The 19,869-nt window shown below is 46.4% G+C and overlaps 2 protein-coding genes across 2 annotated transcripts in view; one reads left to right on the top strand and one right to left on the bottom strand.

The window, feature by feature from the left end:
- Positions 1-586, bottom strand: part of TTYH1 (tweety family member 1) — a 42,079-nt gene extending 41,493 nt beyond the window's left edge. The window contains exon 1 of the mRNA XM_044668541.1: positions 578-586. Within this exon, the coding sequence (XP_044524476.1) occupies positions 578-586 (9 nt within the window). The remainder of the gene's footprint in view (positions 1-577) is intronic.
- A 699-nt stretch (positions 587-1,285) lies between these two features.
- Positions 1,286-19,869, top strand: part of LOC123240825 (leukocyte immunoglobulin-like receptor subfamily A member 2) — a 289,397-nt gene continuing 270,813 nt past the window's right edge. Inside the window, exons 1-4 of the mRNA XM_044668540.1 lie at positions 1,286-1,338; positions 2,187-2,222; positions 2,361-2,633; positions 5,720-6,001. Coding sequence (XP_044524475.1) covers positions 1,305-1,338; positions 2,187-2,222; positions 2,361-2,633; positions 5,720-6,001 — 625 coding nt within the window. The 5' untranslated portion in view covers positions 1,286-1,304. The remainder of the gene's footprint in view (positions 1,339-2,186; positions 2,223-2,360; positions 2,634-5,719; positions 6,002-19,869) is intronic.

Raw genomic sequence — 19,869 nt, 5'->3', positions numbered from 1 at the left:
TTTTAGAGATAGAATGCCAAGCTCCACCACCCCCCCCAGACCGAGTGCCAAGCCTGTCCCCCCACCAAGAGATGGTATGCCACACACCCCCCAAACCATCAAGTGCAGGGTGCATCCCACCCCCCCATTACCCCACACAGGGGAGAAAGGAAATGCTCCCATTGGACTGCTGGGTGGAGGGGCAGGTGAAGTGAGGAATGTCCTCTGTGAGTGTAGAGAAGGGGAGAGGAATGGCCTGAGCACACTGCTCCCCTCCAGCTCTGCTGCCTGTGAGTCACCTACCTTTCCCCCCCCCCCCCAGTGCACTCCCATTGGGCTTCTGGGAAGAGGGGCGGAGGATAGGAAAAAATGTTATCGGTCACAGTGGAGAAGAAGAAGGGAGCAACTCCCCCTGAGTCCCTCTGCCTTTCTAATAATGAACTCTGTCAAGCTGTGGGGAGTAGCGGGGAGTTGTATCTGAGGCCAGACTTGAATCAAGGATCTCTGGTGTCCAGGTCTGGCTCTCTATCCCCCGAGAGACAGACAGACAGAGGCGTTGTGTGCCAGTAAAGAGTGCTCTGCATGCCATCTTTGGCACCTGTGCCATAGGTTCACCATCTCTGATCTATACAATGACCAAAACAATCAGAATAAAACAGTTGAAACAGAATGTTACCAAATTACAAAGGCAAAGTTTGGCACCAAGGAAGAGACATGGGAAGATATCCCCTCTCACTCCTGTGTAATATGGAACTTTGAAGAGAATGCCAAATTTGTTTATGGATGAGTTAGTTTTGATATTTTTCTCCTCTTTTTCTTTTTAAAAAACCCTTATCTTTTATCTTAGGATTAGTCCTGAGTATTGGTTCTAAGGTAGAAGAGCAGTAAGGGCAAGGTCACATAATTAGGAAGTATCTGAGGCCAGATCAAGGATCTCTGGTGTCTAGGTCTGGCTCTCTATCCCCCGAGAGACAGACAGACAGACAGACAGAGACAGAGACAGACTGGACCAAGGCCGCAATGCTCTTTGTCATCCCTTGCCTGGGTCTCCTCTCTCTGCTTCTGGTACCTGACTCTATCCTTTTCCAGAACAGCGTGCACACACACACACACACACACACACACACACACACACACACACACACNACAGCACACACACACACACACACACACACACACACACACACACACACACACACACACACATTGGAGACCACAGGGAGGAAGAAGCTGTCTCAAAGGCTGGAGGATTGGGAAACTCTGGTGGGTGGGGCTGACCCTGACTCTAGCCTGTGCTTCAGTCTTCACCAGATCCTAGAACCACCATGTCCCCATTGGCCATTATCTTCCTGAGCTTTGGTAAGTGGGGAAGGGGATCTGAGCTTCTGCAGGGTCTTGGGAGCCTCCCAGCTGTAAGAGGCATCAGAGACCACAAGTTCCAGACTTCCTGGTGCTGTTCCTGCCATGTAAAGAAGGGAAGCCTGAGTTTCAGAGAGAGGAACTGATTTCTCATAGTGGACAGGAACAAGACAAGTACTCAGGTCTTCTGCACAGCCAGCAGTCCTCAAGCTCTAGGATTTCTCCTTTCCTCTCTTTCAGCATTTAGCAAAATACTGGCCCATTTGTTGTTGTTGGGTTGTTTCAGTCATGTCTGACTCTCTATGACCCCATTGGGGGTTTTATTGGCAGAGATACTAGAGTAGTTTGTCATTTCCTTCTCCAGCTCCTTTTTTGGATGAGGAAACTGAGGTAAACAACAAGCAAGTGTCTAAAACTGGATTTAAACTCATGAAGATGAATCTTTCTGACTCTAGACCCAACACTATCCACTGCACCACCCAGCTGACCAAAAGTTCAGTGTTTGTTGTTTTTCAGTCATGTCTGATTCTTTGTAACCGCATTTGGGGGTTTTCTCGGCAGAGGTACTGGAGTGGTTTGCCATTTCCTTCTCCAGCCTATCTTACAGGTGAGGAAATTCAGGCAAAGAGAATTAAGTGAGTTGTCTAGGTTGACATGGCTAATAAGTGTCTGAGGTTAGATTTGAACTCAGGGAAGATGAGTCATCCTGATGCCAAGCCCAGTGCACTAATCCACCGCCCCACCTGACTACTCCTACCTGGCACAGAGAAGGCACTTAATGTTTTTTGACCAAGGCTTTGGTGGGCGGGATGTGTTGATTAATGTGTGATGGAGATCTTCTCTGGCAGGATTGTGGCTACATCAGTGGATCAGAGCCCAGGAGGGTGAGTGTCTCCCTTCCCCCCCCCCCAGCCCAAAGTCCCCCTGACCCTTATGGGGGCCCAGTATGGACTGGACAGAGTGGGTGGGACTAGGCCCATCTGGGAGGAGCCCCCTGACCTCTGGGATCTCATCTTTTCTAGTGACACTGCCCAGACCCAGCCTCTGGGCTGATCCAGGACCTCTGGTCCCTCAGAAGAAATCTGTCATCCTCCGGTGCAGGGGATTTCCTGGGGCTGAAAAGTATCGCCTGACAAGAGGAGGCTTTCAGGACAGAGACGTGTCCACGGCTGGGACAGAGGCCGAGTTTCCCATCTCTTCTGTTACACCTGACACAGTGGGGCATTACCGCTGCCTCTACATGAACCAGTCCCATTGGTCAAAGCCCAGTGAGCCTGTGGAGCTAGTGATGACAGGTGGGAGGAGATCCCCAAGCTCAGCTTGGCCCCTCCTCCAGGATGGGCCTGGGTCTCCCACAGAGTTTGTCCCATCCATCCCAACCCCTCTCCCTGCCTGGCCCCCAGACCCAACCCAGCATCTATGCGGAGGGCTAGAGGGGCACCTGCTGGCAGAAGAGAGACCTATCTACTCTGGGTGGGGAGGCCAGATGGTCCTCACCCACCCTGGGTTTATGGGGAGGGAAAAGGGAAGGAATAATCTGGACACCCCTGCAATAGCCTCCCAATATGGTAGCCCCCTTTCCCTATGTGGGCACTGTGGTGTAAGAAAACTCTCTCTCAAGGGGTAAATCAGAGAGAGAAACTCTGGGATGGCGTTATTGTGGTTAGCCAAGAGTGTTGATTAGCTAACTCTCAGAGTAACCCCAACTGACGGATCAGAGAGCTGATGGCTTCTCCCTCCTGGCCCCCTTCACCCTTACAAAATATTATCTGACTACATTTATTTAACTAAAGTTGGTTTAATAACAAGTCTTAAAGGGAAGGGATCAGGGGGGCAGCTGGGTAGCTCAGTGGATTGAGTGTCAGGCCTAGAGATGGGAGGTCATGGGTTCAAATCCGGCCTCAGACACTTCCCAGCTGTGTGACCCTGGGCAAGTCACTTGACCCCCATTGCCCAGCCCTTACCACTCTTCTGCCTTGGGGCTAATACACAGTATTAACTCCAAGATGGAAGGTAAAGGTTTAAAAAAAAAAAAAGGAAGGGATCAGGATAGAGGGAAGTAGGGACTGCCCTCCACCTTAAGCATAAATTGGTTTTTAAGTCTCTCTCAGATTTTGAACTGAGCCCGGGGCTCACAGGCTTATGGAGGTTTCCTTTCTTTCTGTTCTATACTATATCTATGCTAACTTTTATAAGTTCAAAGTCTTTAGCAGTAGACAGCAAGAGGAAAAGAGATTCTGACCTTCCGAGCTGGGTTACTCTGTCTCTTCGGGGTAATGCCCCTAAAGACTGGTTCCAGTTCAAGCAGCCCCCTTCAAATCCTTTTATTCAATGGCACGATCCACAGGAACCAGGTAGAAAAACAGCTGGAAAAATCCCAGGAATAGAGATAGTTTCTATCCTGAGAGGCAAAGAGAGAGCTCCCTCCTGTCCTGAGGTCCAGGACAGAGTAACCCCAGAGAGCAACACTCTCCAGTGAACTATTATACTTACTCTTAATTTATCCTATGCTATTTGCTAAGCTAAACCCTCCCAAAACAATAAAAAAAAAACCCTAATCTACACTGTTATTCTAGATTCCTAACTATCTACCCTAAGCTAAGACGTTTTCCAGGAAAGGTTTGGGTTAGGAATTTGGGGTTCACAAAATGAATACAAACAATAATAATAATTGTTGCAATACAATGACATAACCAAAAAGCAATAACCACTACCATTGTTAGTTTCTATCTTTGCTATTTTATACTAATACAACAATTTTCTATTTTATTCTATCATTACACAAAACCAATTCAATTATAACATTTCCGTTAACACAATTTCCAGCTAATGCTGTTACATATAACTTCCTTAAAGATAACTATTCTGCTACTCTAGTTTCAAATATTATGGTTACTCTATGGCAGGGGTTCCCAAACTTTTTTGGCCTCCCGCCCCTTTCCAGAAAAAATATGACTTAGCCCCCTGGAAATTAATTTTTTTTTTTAAATTTTAATAGCAATTAATAGGAAAGATAACTGTACCTGTGGCCATCACCGCCTCCCTGGATTGCTGCAGCACCCACCAGGTGGCGGTAGCGCCCACTTTGGGAATCACTACTCTATGTGCTAATCTAAACTAAGTATCTAGTAACTCTTAAACTATTTGCTAACCTGTTTCTCTAAGTTATTCTAACTTCCCTACCTATTCTGTATATTCTTTGTTTTATACGCTAAGTACAAGGTATGATACAGTATTTACAAACCCTATAACTACTATATGCAAACACATGTTACATATATTTATATATGCACAATTTTTACATCAATTATATGCACCGTACAACAATTGTGTTCTTTTTTTTTACACCCTGGTATTAATCAAGCAGAAAAAAGTTTGATTTTTCTGTTTGTTTAAGATTTTATGCATTCTAACTAAGAATTTACATATTTTGCATTTCTTTGCAATCATGGACTCTAGTTCACCTACACGATATCAACAAATAGTCAGTTTGGGATTGTGTATGTGTCCTTTTTATTTACTGTTTGCACAAATACTTACATCTTTCTTCTTGAACTCCTTTTCATTGTTGACTGATGGCTCTCTTCAATTCTTCCAAGCTATGTGTGTGTTGCGTGTTTCCCTAATATGTGACGTTAATTTTTGTTTTTATGCTGTCGCCGCACTCTCTTACGTAATTGTTCGGGTTGTCGTCTGTCCACTTCTATATATAGAAATTTACAAAGCTTTGAGGAATTTTACTGTCTCTGTTATCAGTTCAAGGTTTTCCTTTTGTCTTGGCTTGATGCTTTTGTTCTTTCTTGTCTTTTCTCTGGGCTGGTTTTTCTTACTTTTTTAGTTGTTTCATCCCCTTTATGCATATTTTTTGATGGTCATCTAGACTTGACTGTAGTCTGCACTTGCCTGATGATCTTTTCTTTTACTGGAGTTGTTTTCTGGGAACTATGGGTTGAAAGACTGTGCCCCTTCCACCTTCCGAATGCCTTCACTGTCAATCAATCCTCTCTCCAACATTCCAAACCCTTTCTGTGCAATTTTTCCCACAGTATGGAATGGCCCATCTGCCCCAGGCTGGTGACAGCTCTAGTCTTGGTCTTCCCCTCCCTGGTTTAGCCTCTCTCCTTCCTTCCACCCCTTGGCTGAGGCTGTCCCTTCCCCAGGGAGTCAGAGCCCACCTTGGGGATGGAGCGGAGATAGCCCTGTCAGCCTGGGCTCCCTGGGGTGGGAAGAAGGGGTCCTTGTCCCTCTGAGGAGTCTTCCTAGTCCCTCTAAACCAGGAAATCAAAGAGAAGGGAGCCACAGCTGCTCTTGTGCCTGTCAGACCCTGCAGCAGGCCAGCAAGGGAAGGACCCCCTGTCATTGTGGTCTCCTCTCTTCCTAGACTGGTACGATAAACCCTTCCTCTCAGCCCTGCCCAGCCCAGAGGTGGTCTCCGGAGAGAATGTCACCCTCCACTGTCGCTCCAAGCAGTGGTTTGAGAAATACGCGCTCCACAAGGAGGGAGGAGCCATTTCCCAGAGCCAGGGAAGCTGGTACCACGCTGACTTTCTCATCCCTATGGTCAAGGCTGCTCACGGAGGCTTGTACAGATGCTACAGCTTTCACAGGGAGGCTCCCTATGAGTGGTCAGCCCCAAGTGACCCCCTGGAGCTCAGGGTCTCAGGTGAGGCAGTTCTAGCCTAGGGCCTTTCAGTCTAAAGGGCAATGTAGTGGCCAGAGGGACTGCTCCAGGGAGCCCAGGAGCCTTTGGGGAAGGGAGACCCCAGGCATCCCTGGGATGGGGGTGGAGGCCTGAGAAGGAGGCCAGGAGAGTGATGGGGTAGAGGATGGAGATCTAACCACTCTAGAACATGAGGGCAAAGGTTGTGACATTCCCAGGGCTTGCCCAGAAGCAGAGAGTGGAATGAATGAGGCTAGACAGAAGGTGGGATGAGCTCAGGGAGGGAGCAGCCAGGAAAGGCAGCCCCAGCCCCTCTTCTATCCTTTATCCCATTTCCAGAAGCCGCCGATGACCCCCAGCTTCAAAATTCCAGCAAGCCCTGGGCTTCAAATGACTCCACATCTGGTAAGTCCCCCAAGTGCCTGATGGCAAGGGAGGAGGTCCTGGAGACTGAGCTAGGGGAAGGGGGAGGCGAAGAGGAAAAGCTTGGTTTGTTCTCTTATCCCCATGGCCAGCCCCCTTGCCCCCACCAACACTATGGCAGGAGGAAGAGGAGGAGGAGGAGGAGGAGGGCCTGTGCTTCCCTTCTGGAGGTTGTAAGAGAGGAAGACCCCATCCCCAAGGCAATGACAGTCTCTATTCCCTCACCAGATACTTCTCCCCAGGACTACAAGGTGGGAAATCTCATCCGCTTCAGCCTGGCGGGGCTGGTCCTCATCGTGTTGGGGCTCCTGCTGGCAGAAGCCTGGCACAGTGAGAGGGGGCACCGAGAAGCAGCCCAGGAGCCGCTGCCCACACTGCCTGTCCAGCCCAAAGAGCAGGGCACTGAGGGGGATCAGTGAATTTGTAACAAGGTTTCCCATTGCTTCTCTCCTTGGAAGCTGACCGGCAGGCTTCCCTATTCCATAGTTTTCTGACTCTTTGCCCAGATCCAATAAAGGGAGCCTTGGCTACCCCGTCACTGGCCCTCTTTCCTACTCTCAAAGCACTGCGCGCCCAAGGGCCCTTGGGGATGGAGGCTCGGAGGGGATAAACACCTCCAGGCATTTGTCCATCTCAGGTCCAGTACGTGGATGTCTCCTAGGGCTGGCGGTTCCTGTTGGAGCAGGGGGAAAGGACTCAAAAGCAGGATCCACAAGGGGTCCCTGCTTCCATTCTACCTTCCCGTCCCTGACTTAGGAACACCACCCACTGGGCTGGGCTGCCTGCCTCATTTCAGAGGGCCCTGATATTATGGGCGCCCGTCCACACCCAAGAGGATTACCCTGGGTTAGGGAGCAGGAAAGAGAGATGCAGGACTGGTGTGGACCCAGCTAGTCATTGAGGCTCGGAGAAAGTAGTTTATTTTTTTAATCCTTACTTTTTATCTTATTAACAACTCTAAGACAGCAAGATAAGGGCAAGACAAACAGTTAAGTGACTTGCCCAGGGTCACACAGCTAGGGTTAGGGTAGCTTTGATTCCAGATCCTCTTGACCCCAGGCTCCCTCTCAGTTTACTGTGTGGCAAAGTAAGGTCCTTTTTTTAACCCCTTACTTTCCGTCTTAGGATCAGTTCTGTGTATTGGTCCCAGCACAGAAGAGCATAAGGGCTGGGCAATGGGGATTAAGTGACCTGCCTGAGGTCATAGAGCTAGGAAGATTCTGAGGCCGTATCTGAACCCAGGACCCCCATCTCCAGGCCCGGCTCTATCCACTGAGCCATCCAGCCACCCCCAGGGAAAGGCTTTTCACTGGCTACTGAGCCAGCCCTGTGGGTGGGTACAAAGGACATCAGATGAAGCCAAAAGAAAAGAGCTAGCATGAGCTCCAGGCCCCATGTGAGTGAGGGGCTGGGGGGCTACTGGCACTCTGCCTCTGAGTCTACACTTTTCTGAATTAGAGTGAATGAGGAGCAGATGGAGAAGGAGGACTGAACCAATTCGGGAGCTACCAAAGCTCCCAGCACGGGGAGAGCCATCAGAAGCCTTGCTTGGAGAGCTGGGTAACTGGGGCCGCCCATGACCATAGCAGCCTGACCTGGTCTGGAGCCAGTCCTGAGGAGCACCAAACTCATTCTGATTGGACCTCCCAGCTGAGACTACCGGCTCTTGCAAGCAAGGGAATTACTCATCCATTGGCTGTGATGGCCCCAGTAGGGACCTTGACTAAGGGACTGTATTGTAGCACGTTAAGGGTTAGCTCCTTGTCCCCATCAAAAGTGAAGCAGAGGGGCAGCTGGGTAGCTCAGTGGATTGAGAGCCAGGCCCAGAGACGGGAAGTCCTAGGTTCAAATCCAGCCTCAGACACTTCCCAGCTGTGTGACTCTGGGCAAGTCACTTAACCTCCCCTTACCACTCTTCCACCTAGGAGCCAATACACAGAAGTTAAGGATTTAAAAAAAAAAACAAGTGAAGCAGGAAACAGCTGAGTGGCTCAGTGGATAGAGAGCCAGGCCAGGAGATAGGATATCCTGGGTTCCAATCTGGCCTCAGACACAACCTAGCAGTGTGACCCTAGACAAGTCACTTAACCCCCATTGCTTAGTCTTTGCTGTTCTTCTGCCCTAAAACCAATCCATAATATTGATTCTAAGATGGAAAGTAGGGGTTTATAAAGAAGGGTGAGGTAACTAGGTACTGCAGTGGATGGAATGCTGGATCTAAAGGCAGGGAGACCTGAATTCAAATCCTGCCTCAGACCATTGCTAGTTGTGTGACCTTGGGTAAGTCACTTAATCACTATTTCTTCACCTGTAAAATGTGGATAATGATAATATTCCTCTCCCTGGGTTGTTGTTGGGATTAAATGAGAAAATCTCTGTAAAATACTTGGCAAACCTCTAAAATGTTCTATGAATGTTAACCAGATTTCCAAATTGGGGTAATTGGAGAAGTGGTGAAGCCTCTGATAGAAATCATGAAGTACAGAAGATAGATGGGTTTGGAGGGTGGGTTAAAGAAATGAATTACAAGAGGGGTCTCATATTCATGGAGGATCCATTCCAAGACCTACCAAGGATGGCTGAAATCATGGGCAAATCCCTCCTGATCCCATATGTGTACAGTGAGCTATCTGCTGATGTCCATGGTTTCAGCCATCCTTGGTCGGTCTTAGAATGGATCCTCAAGGAGGCAGCTGGGTAGCTCAGTGGAGTGAGAGTCAGGCCTAGAGACAGGAGGTCCTGGGTTCAAACCCGGCCTCAGCCACTTCCCAGCTGTGTGACCCTGGGCAAGTCACTTGACCCCCATTGCCCACCCTTACAAATCTTCCACCTATGAGACAATACACCGAAGTACAAGGGTTTAAAAAAAAAATGGATCCTCAAAGGATATGGGGGCCCTGCTGTGTGTGTGTGTATTCTCTCTGCCTCTGTCTCTCTGTCTCTGTCTCTCTCTTTCTCTTCCTGCCCCTCACTAGGCACTCTATGCCTTCCTACTACCCCACCCAAATTACCCTCAAAAGTGAAAATGGAAGCAGAAGAGACCTCAGCTGGGGACAGACCACTGCAGCCAGAGAACCTCTTGCAAAGGGTAACTGAAACCACAGAAAGCTAAACTGCAGATCTGGGATCCCTGCTGCATTCCAGTTGGGATCTATTAGCTTTGCAATGTCAACGAGATATTCTTTTGGAGAAGTGCAATAGCCCGCAAATGATGGAGAACTGGATGCATCCGTCTTAGAGTCATCTCCATCGATATAAAAATGTAATCTATGGGAGCAGGTAGGTAGTTCAATGTATAGAAAGCCTGGCCTGGAGATGAGACATGTTCCTGAGTTAAAATCTGGCCTTCCTAGCTGTGTGACCCTAGACAAGTCACTTAACCCCCATAGCCTAACCCTTACATTCATCTGCCTTAGAACCATGCTTAGTATCAATTCTAAGTCAGAAGTTAAGGTTTTGTTTTTTGTTTTTTAATGCAATCTACGGTAGCTGATGGAAGCACCAAGAGAGAAGGTATAGAGAAAGAGAAGGGGATCCAAGTTAAAACTCTGCCCAGTTAGTGGGCAGAATAGGATGATCCAAAGAGGAAGACTGAGACGTGGCCATTGGAGAAGTAGGAGGAGAACCAGGAGAGAGCTGTATTTCAAAAGCTGAGAGAGGAGAGAATGTAGAAAACGCTGTCACAGGTCACTCAGAGGACAAAAATGTTGAGGGCTGATGAGATGGGATGTGGGAATCAAGGGATCTCACGCAACCTTGAAGAGAAGAATTCCTATTCAGTGGCAGCATCTGGAAGCAGATTGTGAAGGGTTGAAGATGACTGGGAGAGGCAACAGAGGTCCAGGTGTAGAAAGCTTTTTTTTGTACACATTTGCTAATTTGGTGCTAGTTAGGTCCATCCAGAATGGTGGGTGGAGGTTGAGTGAGCCCAGACACACCACTTTCTCCACCTGACTCTCACAACCCCTTTCTCTCCCTCTCTCACAAACAACTTTCTCTAGGTCATACCCACTAACCATGGGAGGCCCCTTTGGTTGGGTCCAGAGACTTCTCCTTTTCACCCTTAGTATAAGTTCTCTCACTTGGTGACCTTGCCAGCTCCCATGAGTTTAATGATCATCTCTACTTGGGCAACTACCAGGTCTTCAGATCCATAAGCCTCTCCCTTGAGTTCCAGTCTCGGATATCCAAATGCCTTTTGGAAATCTCAAAGTGAGTGGCCCAAATGCAAGCTATCAAAAGGAGAAATCGATCTCTTCCCCACCTCTCAGTTGCTTCTCTTTTCTGAACTTCTCTAATATTGTCAAAGGTGCCACCGCCCTTCCAGTCACCCAGTTTCACAACCTTGATGTCAACCTCAACTCCTCTCTCCCACTGACCCCACACAAAGAATCCATCACCAAGTCTTGTCTTTCCCTACTCACATCATTCTTATATGTCTCCTTCTCTTCCTTTCCCATCGGCTGGGAAGTCTATTTGGTTTCAACTCCACGAACATCCACCTCCCCCAAGATAAGCCAATCTCCTGAAATCCTCTCCTCTTGATTGGAGGGTGGAGCAATTAACTCCCTTCAAGGCCTCCCTTTATGGAGGACTCATCACCTGAAATTCAATCCCCTCGGAGATGAGGATTTAATTTTGATATTCAACACCTAGGTGGCACAGTGGACAGAACACCTAACCTGGAGCCAGGAGGATTCATTTTCCTGAGTTCAAATCTGGCCCCAGATACTTACTAGCTGTGTGACCCTAAACAAGTCACTTAACCCTATTGGCCTCAGTTTCCTCCTCTGCAAAATAAACTGGAGAAGGAAATGGCAAACCACTCTAGTATCTTTGGCAAGAAAACCCCAAACGAGGTCATGAAAAGTCAGACACAATCAAAAGTATTCAACAGCAACCACCCCAGTGAAGCAATAAACTCCTCCCAAGGCCTTCCTTTATAGAGGACTCGGACTTCCAGCTAACTCCATGTGCCATCAGCTGCTCCATTTGGTTTCAACTCCACAAAGGCCATGTCTCTGTGCCTAGTGAGCAGCTCCTCAGACCCAGCTCAGCCCAGTTTAGAATCCCTTCTAGCTTTCCCATCTTCCTCATTGCTCTGCATGGGCAGCCTGTTCTTCTAGGTTCTGCTCCTCTAATCTCTCTCTGACTCCTCCCTCTTTCCCATGAGGTCCCTTGCTCCCCTCTTTCTTTGGTGATAGCTGGTACTTTCCAAACATGTCCTTAGATAAACTGAGGGGTGCCATCTAGTCACCAGTAAAGGGAATGTTACCAAATCTTCCCCCAGAACATGCTCCCTGGCTATGAATGCCATGGTTAACAGGTAGTACCTCAGAGCTATTTGAATAGGTGTGAAGGCAAAGGGACAAGCTGACTCTTCCCCACCTGGGTCCCCCTTTCCAGGAATGTTTGCCAAGAATACCTTGTCCTAGTTATCCGGGAGGACCCACTTAATCCAGCGCTGTACACCCTGAGGAGGGAGCTGGATTCTTGGTCATTTAACTCAAGACAGAATCTTCTTCTTCCCGGTGTACAGTGGCAGTGCAACCCCTCCAAAGAGATGGACCGAAGAGCCTGGGATGTCCTTTGGCCAGAAGTAGTAGGCAGGCCTTGCTTGACCTTGCCTCCCACCCTCTACTTGCCTAGAGGCCCTGCTCCTGCTTCTCTTCTCACTATGGCAACACTAGAAAAGTTATAAAATCCAGCTGCTATCCTATTTTCAGTTCTTCTTCACGGGTCCCTGAAGGTGGAAGACCTTGGAAGATTCGTTCCTCTTTGGGAACTGGGGACCATAAAGCCATCTTTGGGCGATATCCTTTTCCTTCCTGTAGTCTGGAGGAATAGCAGAGGTCTGGCTTTGCAGCCTGCTCCAGTCCTTCTGTCTGTCTTTGTTGTCCATCTAATTGCCTGTGTCTATGCAAGAAAACTCGACAGAAGTTGTTGACAGAAGCGAGCCCAGCTGAGCTTGGGAAAAGTTCTCCAGTCCCCTCCTCTTTGTAGGAAGAATTTTGCCTTTCATGTTCCTAGAGTTTTTCATTTTAGATTTTCTTTTTCATTATAGTCTTCAATTATCTACTCAAAACAGCATCTCAAAACACAAAATGGAAATCAAGAGAAAAGCACGTGAAACGAGATTCCTTTTAGTTTTGGAAAGTATACTGTGGCGGCTAACACGGAAATAGATTTCACATGACTTCCCCTGTCCAAATGGCATCCCATTGTATGCTTTCCAAAAGGGCAGGGAAAGGGCTGTAAGGAGGGAGAGCATTTGGAACTCACCCTTTTTTAAAAATCGGTGCTAAAAATAAAGAAGGGAAGGAATGAAAGAATAGCGTTGCTATCCTCCTGGGATGCCTTTTGGACTATGTAATCTGGAAGAGAAACTTTACTTGTTTTTCTCTGTCAGGGCCCAAACAACGTCTTTCTGCTCTCTTTGCTGGGGAAGAGAGAGATTGGACAATAGCCATTGAGGATGACTTACTAAGTGCTGGACTAAGGGATAAGGATCCAAATACAAACTGAAAGAAAGAGCCCGTGCCCTCAAGGAGATTCTATTTTAAAGAAGATGAGGGATTAGATATTATATGATATCATATTTTATTATATTATAGCATGTTATGTTATATTGTTCTGCTTTGTTATATTATATTATATCATGCCATATCATATCACAATTATATTCTATGTTATATTTATTTTGTCATTATATTTAAGGACTTGAGGGATATGAGATGAGGAGGAGGAAAGAAGGAGCTTTCAGCCACATTTTTCAGTTGACATAGAGGAAAGAGGTATAAGGAATCCTCTAGGAGGTCATGATTGAGTAGCAAGGTGGCACAGTGGATGGAGCATCTGCCTGGAGTCAGGAAGTTGTTCAGACAGTCAGTCAGTCAGTCCTGTCTTACTCTCCATGACTCCGTAGACCGCAACACACCAAACCCTTCTATCCTCCACTATCTCCCAAAGTCTGCCCAGCATCACATTCATTGTTTCCATGACTCTACCTACCCAACTCATCTTCTCCCTTTGCCTTCAATCTTTCCCAACAGGAGGGTCTTTTCCAATGAATCCCACCTTCTCATCATGTGGCCAAAGAATTCACGATTCAGCTTCGGTATTTGACTTTCCAATGAATTCATTTCTTGAAGTATTTGGCCGATTTGATCTCTTTGCTGTCCAAGAGATTCTCAAAAGTCTTCTCCAGCACCACAATTCCAAAGCGTTGGTTTCGGGGTGCTCGGCTTTCCTTGGAGTCCAACTCTCAAAGCTCTACGTTGCTACTGGGAAAACCATGGCTTGGACGATGTGGAAGGACCTTTGTTGGCAGCGATGCCTCTCCTTTTTAGGAGGCCATCCAGATTTGTGCTGGCTTCCCTTCCAAGGAGCAAGCACCCCTTCATCTCATGGCTGCAGTCACCATCTGCAGTCAGCTTTGAGGCTCAAGAATATAAAATCAGACCTCACGGAAGAAGGAAGGTCAGTGGATGTGGATAACGACGACCAGAATCTTGACCGGGAGATGAGCTAAATTAAATGAAACTCAAGGGAAGACTCTTCATGAGTTAATAGTGACTGAGGGAGGCAGCTGGGTGACTCTGTGGACAAAGAGTCAGATCGGGCCTCAGATACTTCCAAGTGAAATAACGGACCTAAGAAGGATGGTTCCAGAATCTGTTGTCACTTAGTTCCTGGCATGCGGCTGGCTCTCTAATTGCAAAACTCTCTCTCTTACTTATTGCAACCCATTTCTCCTCTTTCGTATTAACACTAGCTATGTGACCCTGGCCAAGTCATTTACCCCTAATTGCCTAGCTCTTATCATTCTTCTGCCTTGGAACTAACACTTAATATTGATTCTAGGAGAGAAGGTAAGAGTCTAAAAAATAGTGATGGAGGGAAAATCTGGAAGTGTCAGTGTGGGCCTAGGAGTGTCCCAACACCCCCACCATGATGCCCAATGAGTCGAGGATGGGAGGTCCTGAATGAAAGTGCCACCAGAGGGGTCAGAAAGGCCATGTCATCAGGAGGGAGCCAAGTCTTGGTGAGACTCCAAAGAAAGAGGGAGAGGAAAAGGTGCAAGATCCAAGCCAGTCTGCTATGGCTAGAGCAGGCATTCCAGGGGGCCCGGGAGAAGTGGTGAGTAGAACCAGAGTGGGATATTGGAGAGGTGGAGGACTAAATGGGTGTGAGTAAGGGAATGGGCAGCAGGGGGATGAGGACTAGGGTTTGTGCACAGACAGCGAGGGGGCCAGAATCACCAGATGGGGTTTGGACAGTGGAATTGAAGGAAGCCAGCTAGAAGGAGACCCAGAAGACTCAGAGTGACTGTTCAGAAGTCCATGGGTGGGAGGCATGTGATTAGAGGGGGCCGGGGGGCCTTCAATGCCCAACCTTGTGGCAGGGCATTATGCTTCATCTTAAGAGGCTCAGGAGGCCCTACTCCCAATGAGGGAGGAGCAGGAGTAGGTACAGCCTAGGGGAGTTCCAACAGGAGGCAGGAGCTGGCTATTCAAAGTGAGTCTCGAGGGGGAAGTAGCCTGCTTCTCTGTGTTCCCTCCTGAGCTTCCTGCTGCTTCCTGATTCTTATTAAGGTTGTATTTCTATTTCACATGTATCCCGATTGAGGAATGTGCGTGTGGTTGACAATTCCTTTTATTGTTCATATGTTTGGTGTTTGAACTTACACTAACATTCATAGCCCAAAGCCGCCCTCTCCAAGGAGCTCTGAGCTCCCATGGGCCAGGGTTCAATTCAGGTTCTTTCTCTAAAAGAAAACTTTGAAGAAAATTCCTAGAAAGTCTATAAAACAAACCTAAGTGGCTCTTGCCTAGGGTTTCTAGACATATGTTGGCAATAGGATCCCCTTCTTCAAAAGTACTTGGCATACTGTGAAATCCATATCAGATGGCTTGCTGCCTCAGGATGGGGGGCAGGAGGAGGGAGGCGGAGAGAGAATTTGGCTCAAATTTTTTACAAAGTTTAGAAATTGTTTTTACACGTAATCGGGGAGGGGAAGTAATAAAAGCCCTCAATGTACAAGATGAATATCATGTATGGGTCAGCTATTCTCTCCACCACTAAAAAGGCATAAAGTGAAAAATACTAGCAGGAGCTGTTGAAGAAATGCAGAAACAAAAAAGGCCAACACTGTATTGGACTCCTTAGACTTCATGCAGAAGGTAAAGATACTTTACAGTGAAAAAATACGTCCCATTCATTTCAGGCCCGGAAGCGACTCACAGCAGTTATTACAGAGGCCTAGCAAGACCCAGAATTCCTGGTCTCTCATGGCATGGCTTTTCCTACTACAATAGGATGCTCCTTTTCCCAAAAACTGTGTCATTAAAGAATGTTTCTCCCTCTGGTTGATCGGGGCCCAATTATTATTATTTTTTTAAACCCTCACCTTCCATCTTGGAGACAATACTGTGTATTGGCTCCAGGGCAGAAAAGTGGTAAGGGGGGGGGGGCAGCTGGACAACTCAGTGGATGGAGAGCCAGGCCTAGAGACAGGAGGTCCTAGGTTCAAATCTGGCCTCAGACACTTCCCAGCTCTGTGACCCTGGGCAAGTCATTTGACCCCCATTGCCCACCCTTACCACTCTTCCACTTATGAGCCAATGCACAGAAGTTAAGGGTTTTAAAAAAAAGAAGAAGAAGAGTGGTAAGGGTAGGCAATGGGGGTCAAGAGACTTGCCCAGGGTCACACAGCTGGGAAGTGTCTGAGGCCAGATTTGAACCTAGGACCGCCTGGCTCTCAATCCACTGAGCTACCCAGCTTCCCCCCAGGGCCCAATTCTTAAGCACAAACACTTTCAAATTTGGTATTGCTCATGATGGAATAACCCCCAAGGGTGGAAATGTCCATTCTCAGAATTGCTAATCTCTGACCTAAACTGAGAAAAAGAAACTGAAAATCAAAAGAAGGCAGCCAGGAATTGCAGATTCATGAACTTCTTTCTCAGATCACATACAAACACATTTCCTGTTGTCATGTGCTTCTGCTCTAAATCCCTATTCTTGCTCCTGGTCAGGAAGGGAGAAAAGAATCAACTTCCTCATCCACCACCACCACCACCACTTGGCTTCGTGCTTGTCTGAAAAACAGATTAGACTCATGAAAAAGGCCCAAAGGGGAAGGAAAGTCTAGAGCTAACTTTCAAAGGCAGTTCTTTGGACAAGAAAGGGTTCATCCTCCTGGATCCAAGTCAAACAATTGTTAGGAGGCAAATCTGGTCCCTGGAGAATAATCAAGGGAATGCTTTGTGGTCTCTGTTATGATTAAAAATGATGATGGCCGGGAACAAAAGGGAGAATAGTATTTTAATAAAAGCCATGCTGATAGAGATAAACTGACCACGCGCCTGTAAGAAAAACCTATTCCAACCTCACCTCAGCCATTTCCCTTCCTCTCTCCTGGAGCTCAGGTAACTAAAGAGGAAGTTCCAAGTCACTTCCCCCTAATTTCAAACAGTCCCTCACCATAAATACGTCATCCAAAACAGGAAACCCATTAGGGATCATGGGAAATGTAGTTCCAAGTATCCCAAGTGATTTTAAATGACACATCTCTCAGCAAAGAGTTGGGGCACAGGACCTTTTTCATGGGAGCCTCACATGCTATAATCTTGCCAAGTTGACTGGGAACCTCTAACCTGATCAAGGGTCCCATCGATTATCGCTATTTTACTAGCAAATTTCTTACTGAGCTTAGAATTCCATTGCAGTAGATGTTCTGATGATCTCTACTATGTCTCTGTCTCTGAAGCAAACGTTGTGGCTCTTTCATGTTTGCAACCTTCCTTGAGGTCTATGGCCAAGGTCAAGAAATACCAGGAATCCTGGCACCCCCACCCCCCTCAAGATTGAGGGAAACTGCAGACTCAGTGGTAATAGTAGGAGAAAGGGGGATTTCCCACCAATTCTAAGATTTATTAAGGGTTTCTAAGTCCTAGACTTTCTTAGTGTCACCCATGAAGAGATTGTAAACTATCTGATTGTCTCTGTGCCCATTCTCTCTTGCTTTTTAAAAGCTCCTCTCTTCTCTCTGTGTCTTCTTGTCTCTCCCTCTGTGACTCTCTTTTTTTGATATTTCTGTAGCATTTTTGAGACCCCCTTTCCACATACGGGACCCCTGAAACAGTTACACCAGATTCAAGAGTCTAAAAACAAGAGCTTATAAGCCTCCACCCATGTATTTGCTCTTTCTCAAATCAAACAGAGCACACCATTCCTTCAAAGCAAAGACATTTCATGAAATAGCTAAGTGAGATGTTTTGTAACAGAACATTCCCCACCCTACCGCCATATTGAAGGCATACTCTCCCACAGATACACACACCACCAAGGAGGAAATTGAGCTTGCATAAGAAGGGGCCTATGTAGGAAATGGGCAGCGGTGGTGGAAAGTCGATACCTACTTCTGCTGCTGTGCAGTGCCAGGGCTTTGGGGAGATGTCATCACACTGATATAACTTGGTGTTCTTGTCACTGATTCCAGGGTATCTTACCTCTCGAGATCTTTTTATCATCTCAGATAATCTGATAAGGACAGTTTAGTTGATAAGGAAATAATAAATGGGAGTTGTCTTTTAGCTCATGCTTCCAGCTCTGTCTCTAGGAGCATGGAGTTTATTATATATTTTTCAAGACTCATTTCACACAAAAGAACCCCCTGAAACTTTGCAGATGTGCAGATTATGTCATATCAAATTATGTCATATCAAAACACAAAGATTCTCATTAGCTTCTAAATAGAACAAGGCTAAGGTCAAACTTCGCTGGGTCCTTATCAAAAGGCTGTGACAGGGAATATTTTCTCCAGGGCGAAATGCCCCTCCTGGAGGAATTTATGACCTTGAGTGTCTGAACTACTTTTGAAACAAAGACAGTTGTATTTCTGACCAAAGGAGAGAATGTTAACCTCTTAACAGCTGGACTGTTGGGAGCTTAAGGAAAGCTTTTCATTAAGGAGAGGTGTGGAGCAGAAAAGGAGTCAAAAGAGGAGTCTCAGATTTTTTTTTTTTTAAACCCTTAACTTCTGTGTATTGGCTCCTAGGTGGAAGAGTGGTAAGGGTGGGCAATGGAGGTCAAGTGATTTGCCCAGGGTCACACAGCTGGGAAGTGTCTGAGGCCAGATTTGAACCTAGGACCTCCCGTCTCTAGGCCTGACTCTCAATCCACTGAGCTACCCAGCTGCCCCTCAGATTTTTTTTATTGGCCTCCCACACTTACCTATCGTTCCCCAAGGGTATGTTGTTTCTTGCTGCTGCATTGTTTTCTAGATCTGTGAGTGACATTATTTCTTGGCACCATCTTCTGAGCTCATTCTTTCAAAGATAGCCAAGCCATATCCACCCTAGTCTGCTAGAGTATCATGCTTAGAATCTATCTCTGACAAGGTCAGGCTTATAGATCTCTAGTGATAGCCTCCAAACCCAGGAACTAAATTGAAGCAGAGAAGCCAAGAAGAGCCAGAAAAAAAAAATAAGGATGGTAAAGGGTCTTGAATTCATGTCCTAGGCAAAAGCAGGAGGGATGCTGAGCTAAGAGGACAGAAGATTCAGGGAGGACATCATAAGCAAACTAAAGAAGCAAGAAAGAAGTAGCCTTTAAGATTTAGGGAGAGTGGAAGAGAATGACAAAACAAGCAACTAGGATCATAGAAAATTTAATGGACAATTTTTAATACTGTAGAAATGAAACTTTTTTCACAAAAAATTCTATGCAAGTTAAAATTAGAAGAAAAACAAATAATTGAGGAAATATTTGTAATAAATTTCTCTTATCTCATATCTAAGATATGACAAGTATTGATTCAAAATAATTCTAAGAGCCATTCGCCAATAGATAAATTGTCAAAGGACAGGAACAGATGTGTTTCAAAAGAAGAAATATAAGCTATTGACAATCATATGAAAATGTTCGAAAATACCAATAATTAGATAATTATTATTATCTAACTAAATCCAATAAATAGATAATAATAGAATAGCATTTTAAAGTAGTTCTCAACTTCTACTTCATATCCATCAGTTTGCCAAAGACGGCAAAAGTGACAAATGACAAATGTTGGAGAGGCTACCAAAAAAGAGGCATACTGATGCACTATTGGTGGAGCTGTGAATTGGTTCAGCTGGTTCAGCTCTTTTAGAAAATCATTTAGGGGGCAACTGGGTGGCTCAGTGGATGGAGAGCCAGGCCTTGAGACAGGAGGTCCTAGGTTCAAATCTGGCCTCAGACACTTCCCAACTGTGTGACCCTGGGCAAGTCGTTTGACCCCCATTGCCTACCCTTACCACTCTTCTGCCTTGGAGCCAATACATAGTATTAACTCCAAGATGGAAGGTAAGAAAGAAAGAAAGAAAGAAAGAAAGAAAGAAAGAAAGAAAGAAAGAAAGAAAGAAAGAAAGAAAGAAAGAAAGAAAGAAAGAAAGAAAGAAAGA

Source organism: Gracilinanus agilis, chromosome 3, assembly GCF_016433145.1.
Source record: "Gracilinanus agilis isolate LMUSP501 chromosome 3, AgileGrace, whole genome shotgun sequence".
In the NCBI taxonomy this organism is placed as follows: Eukaryota; Metazoa; Chordata; class Mammalia; order Didelphimorphia; family Didelphidae; genus Gracilinanus; species Gracilinanus agilis.
Note: the sequence above shows the minus strand (reverse complement) of the source record. Positions and strands in the feature narration are given on the sequence as shown.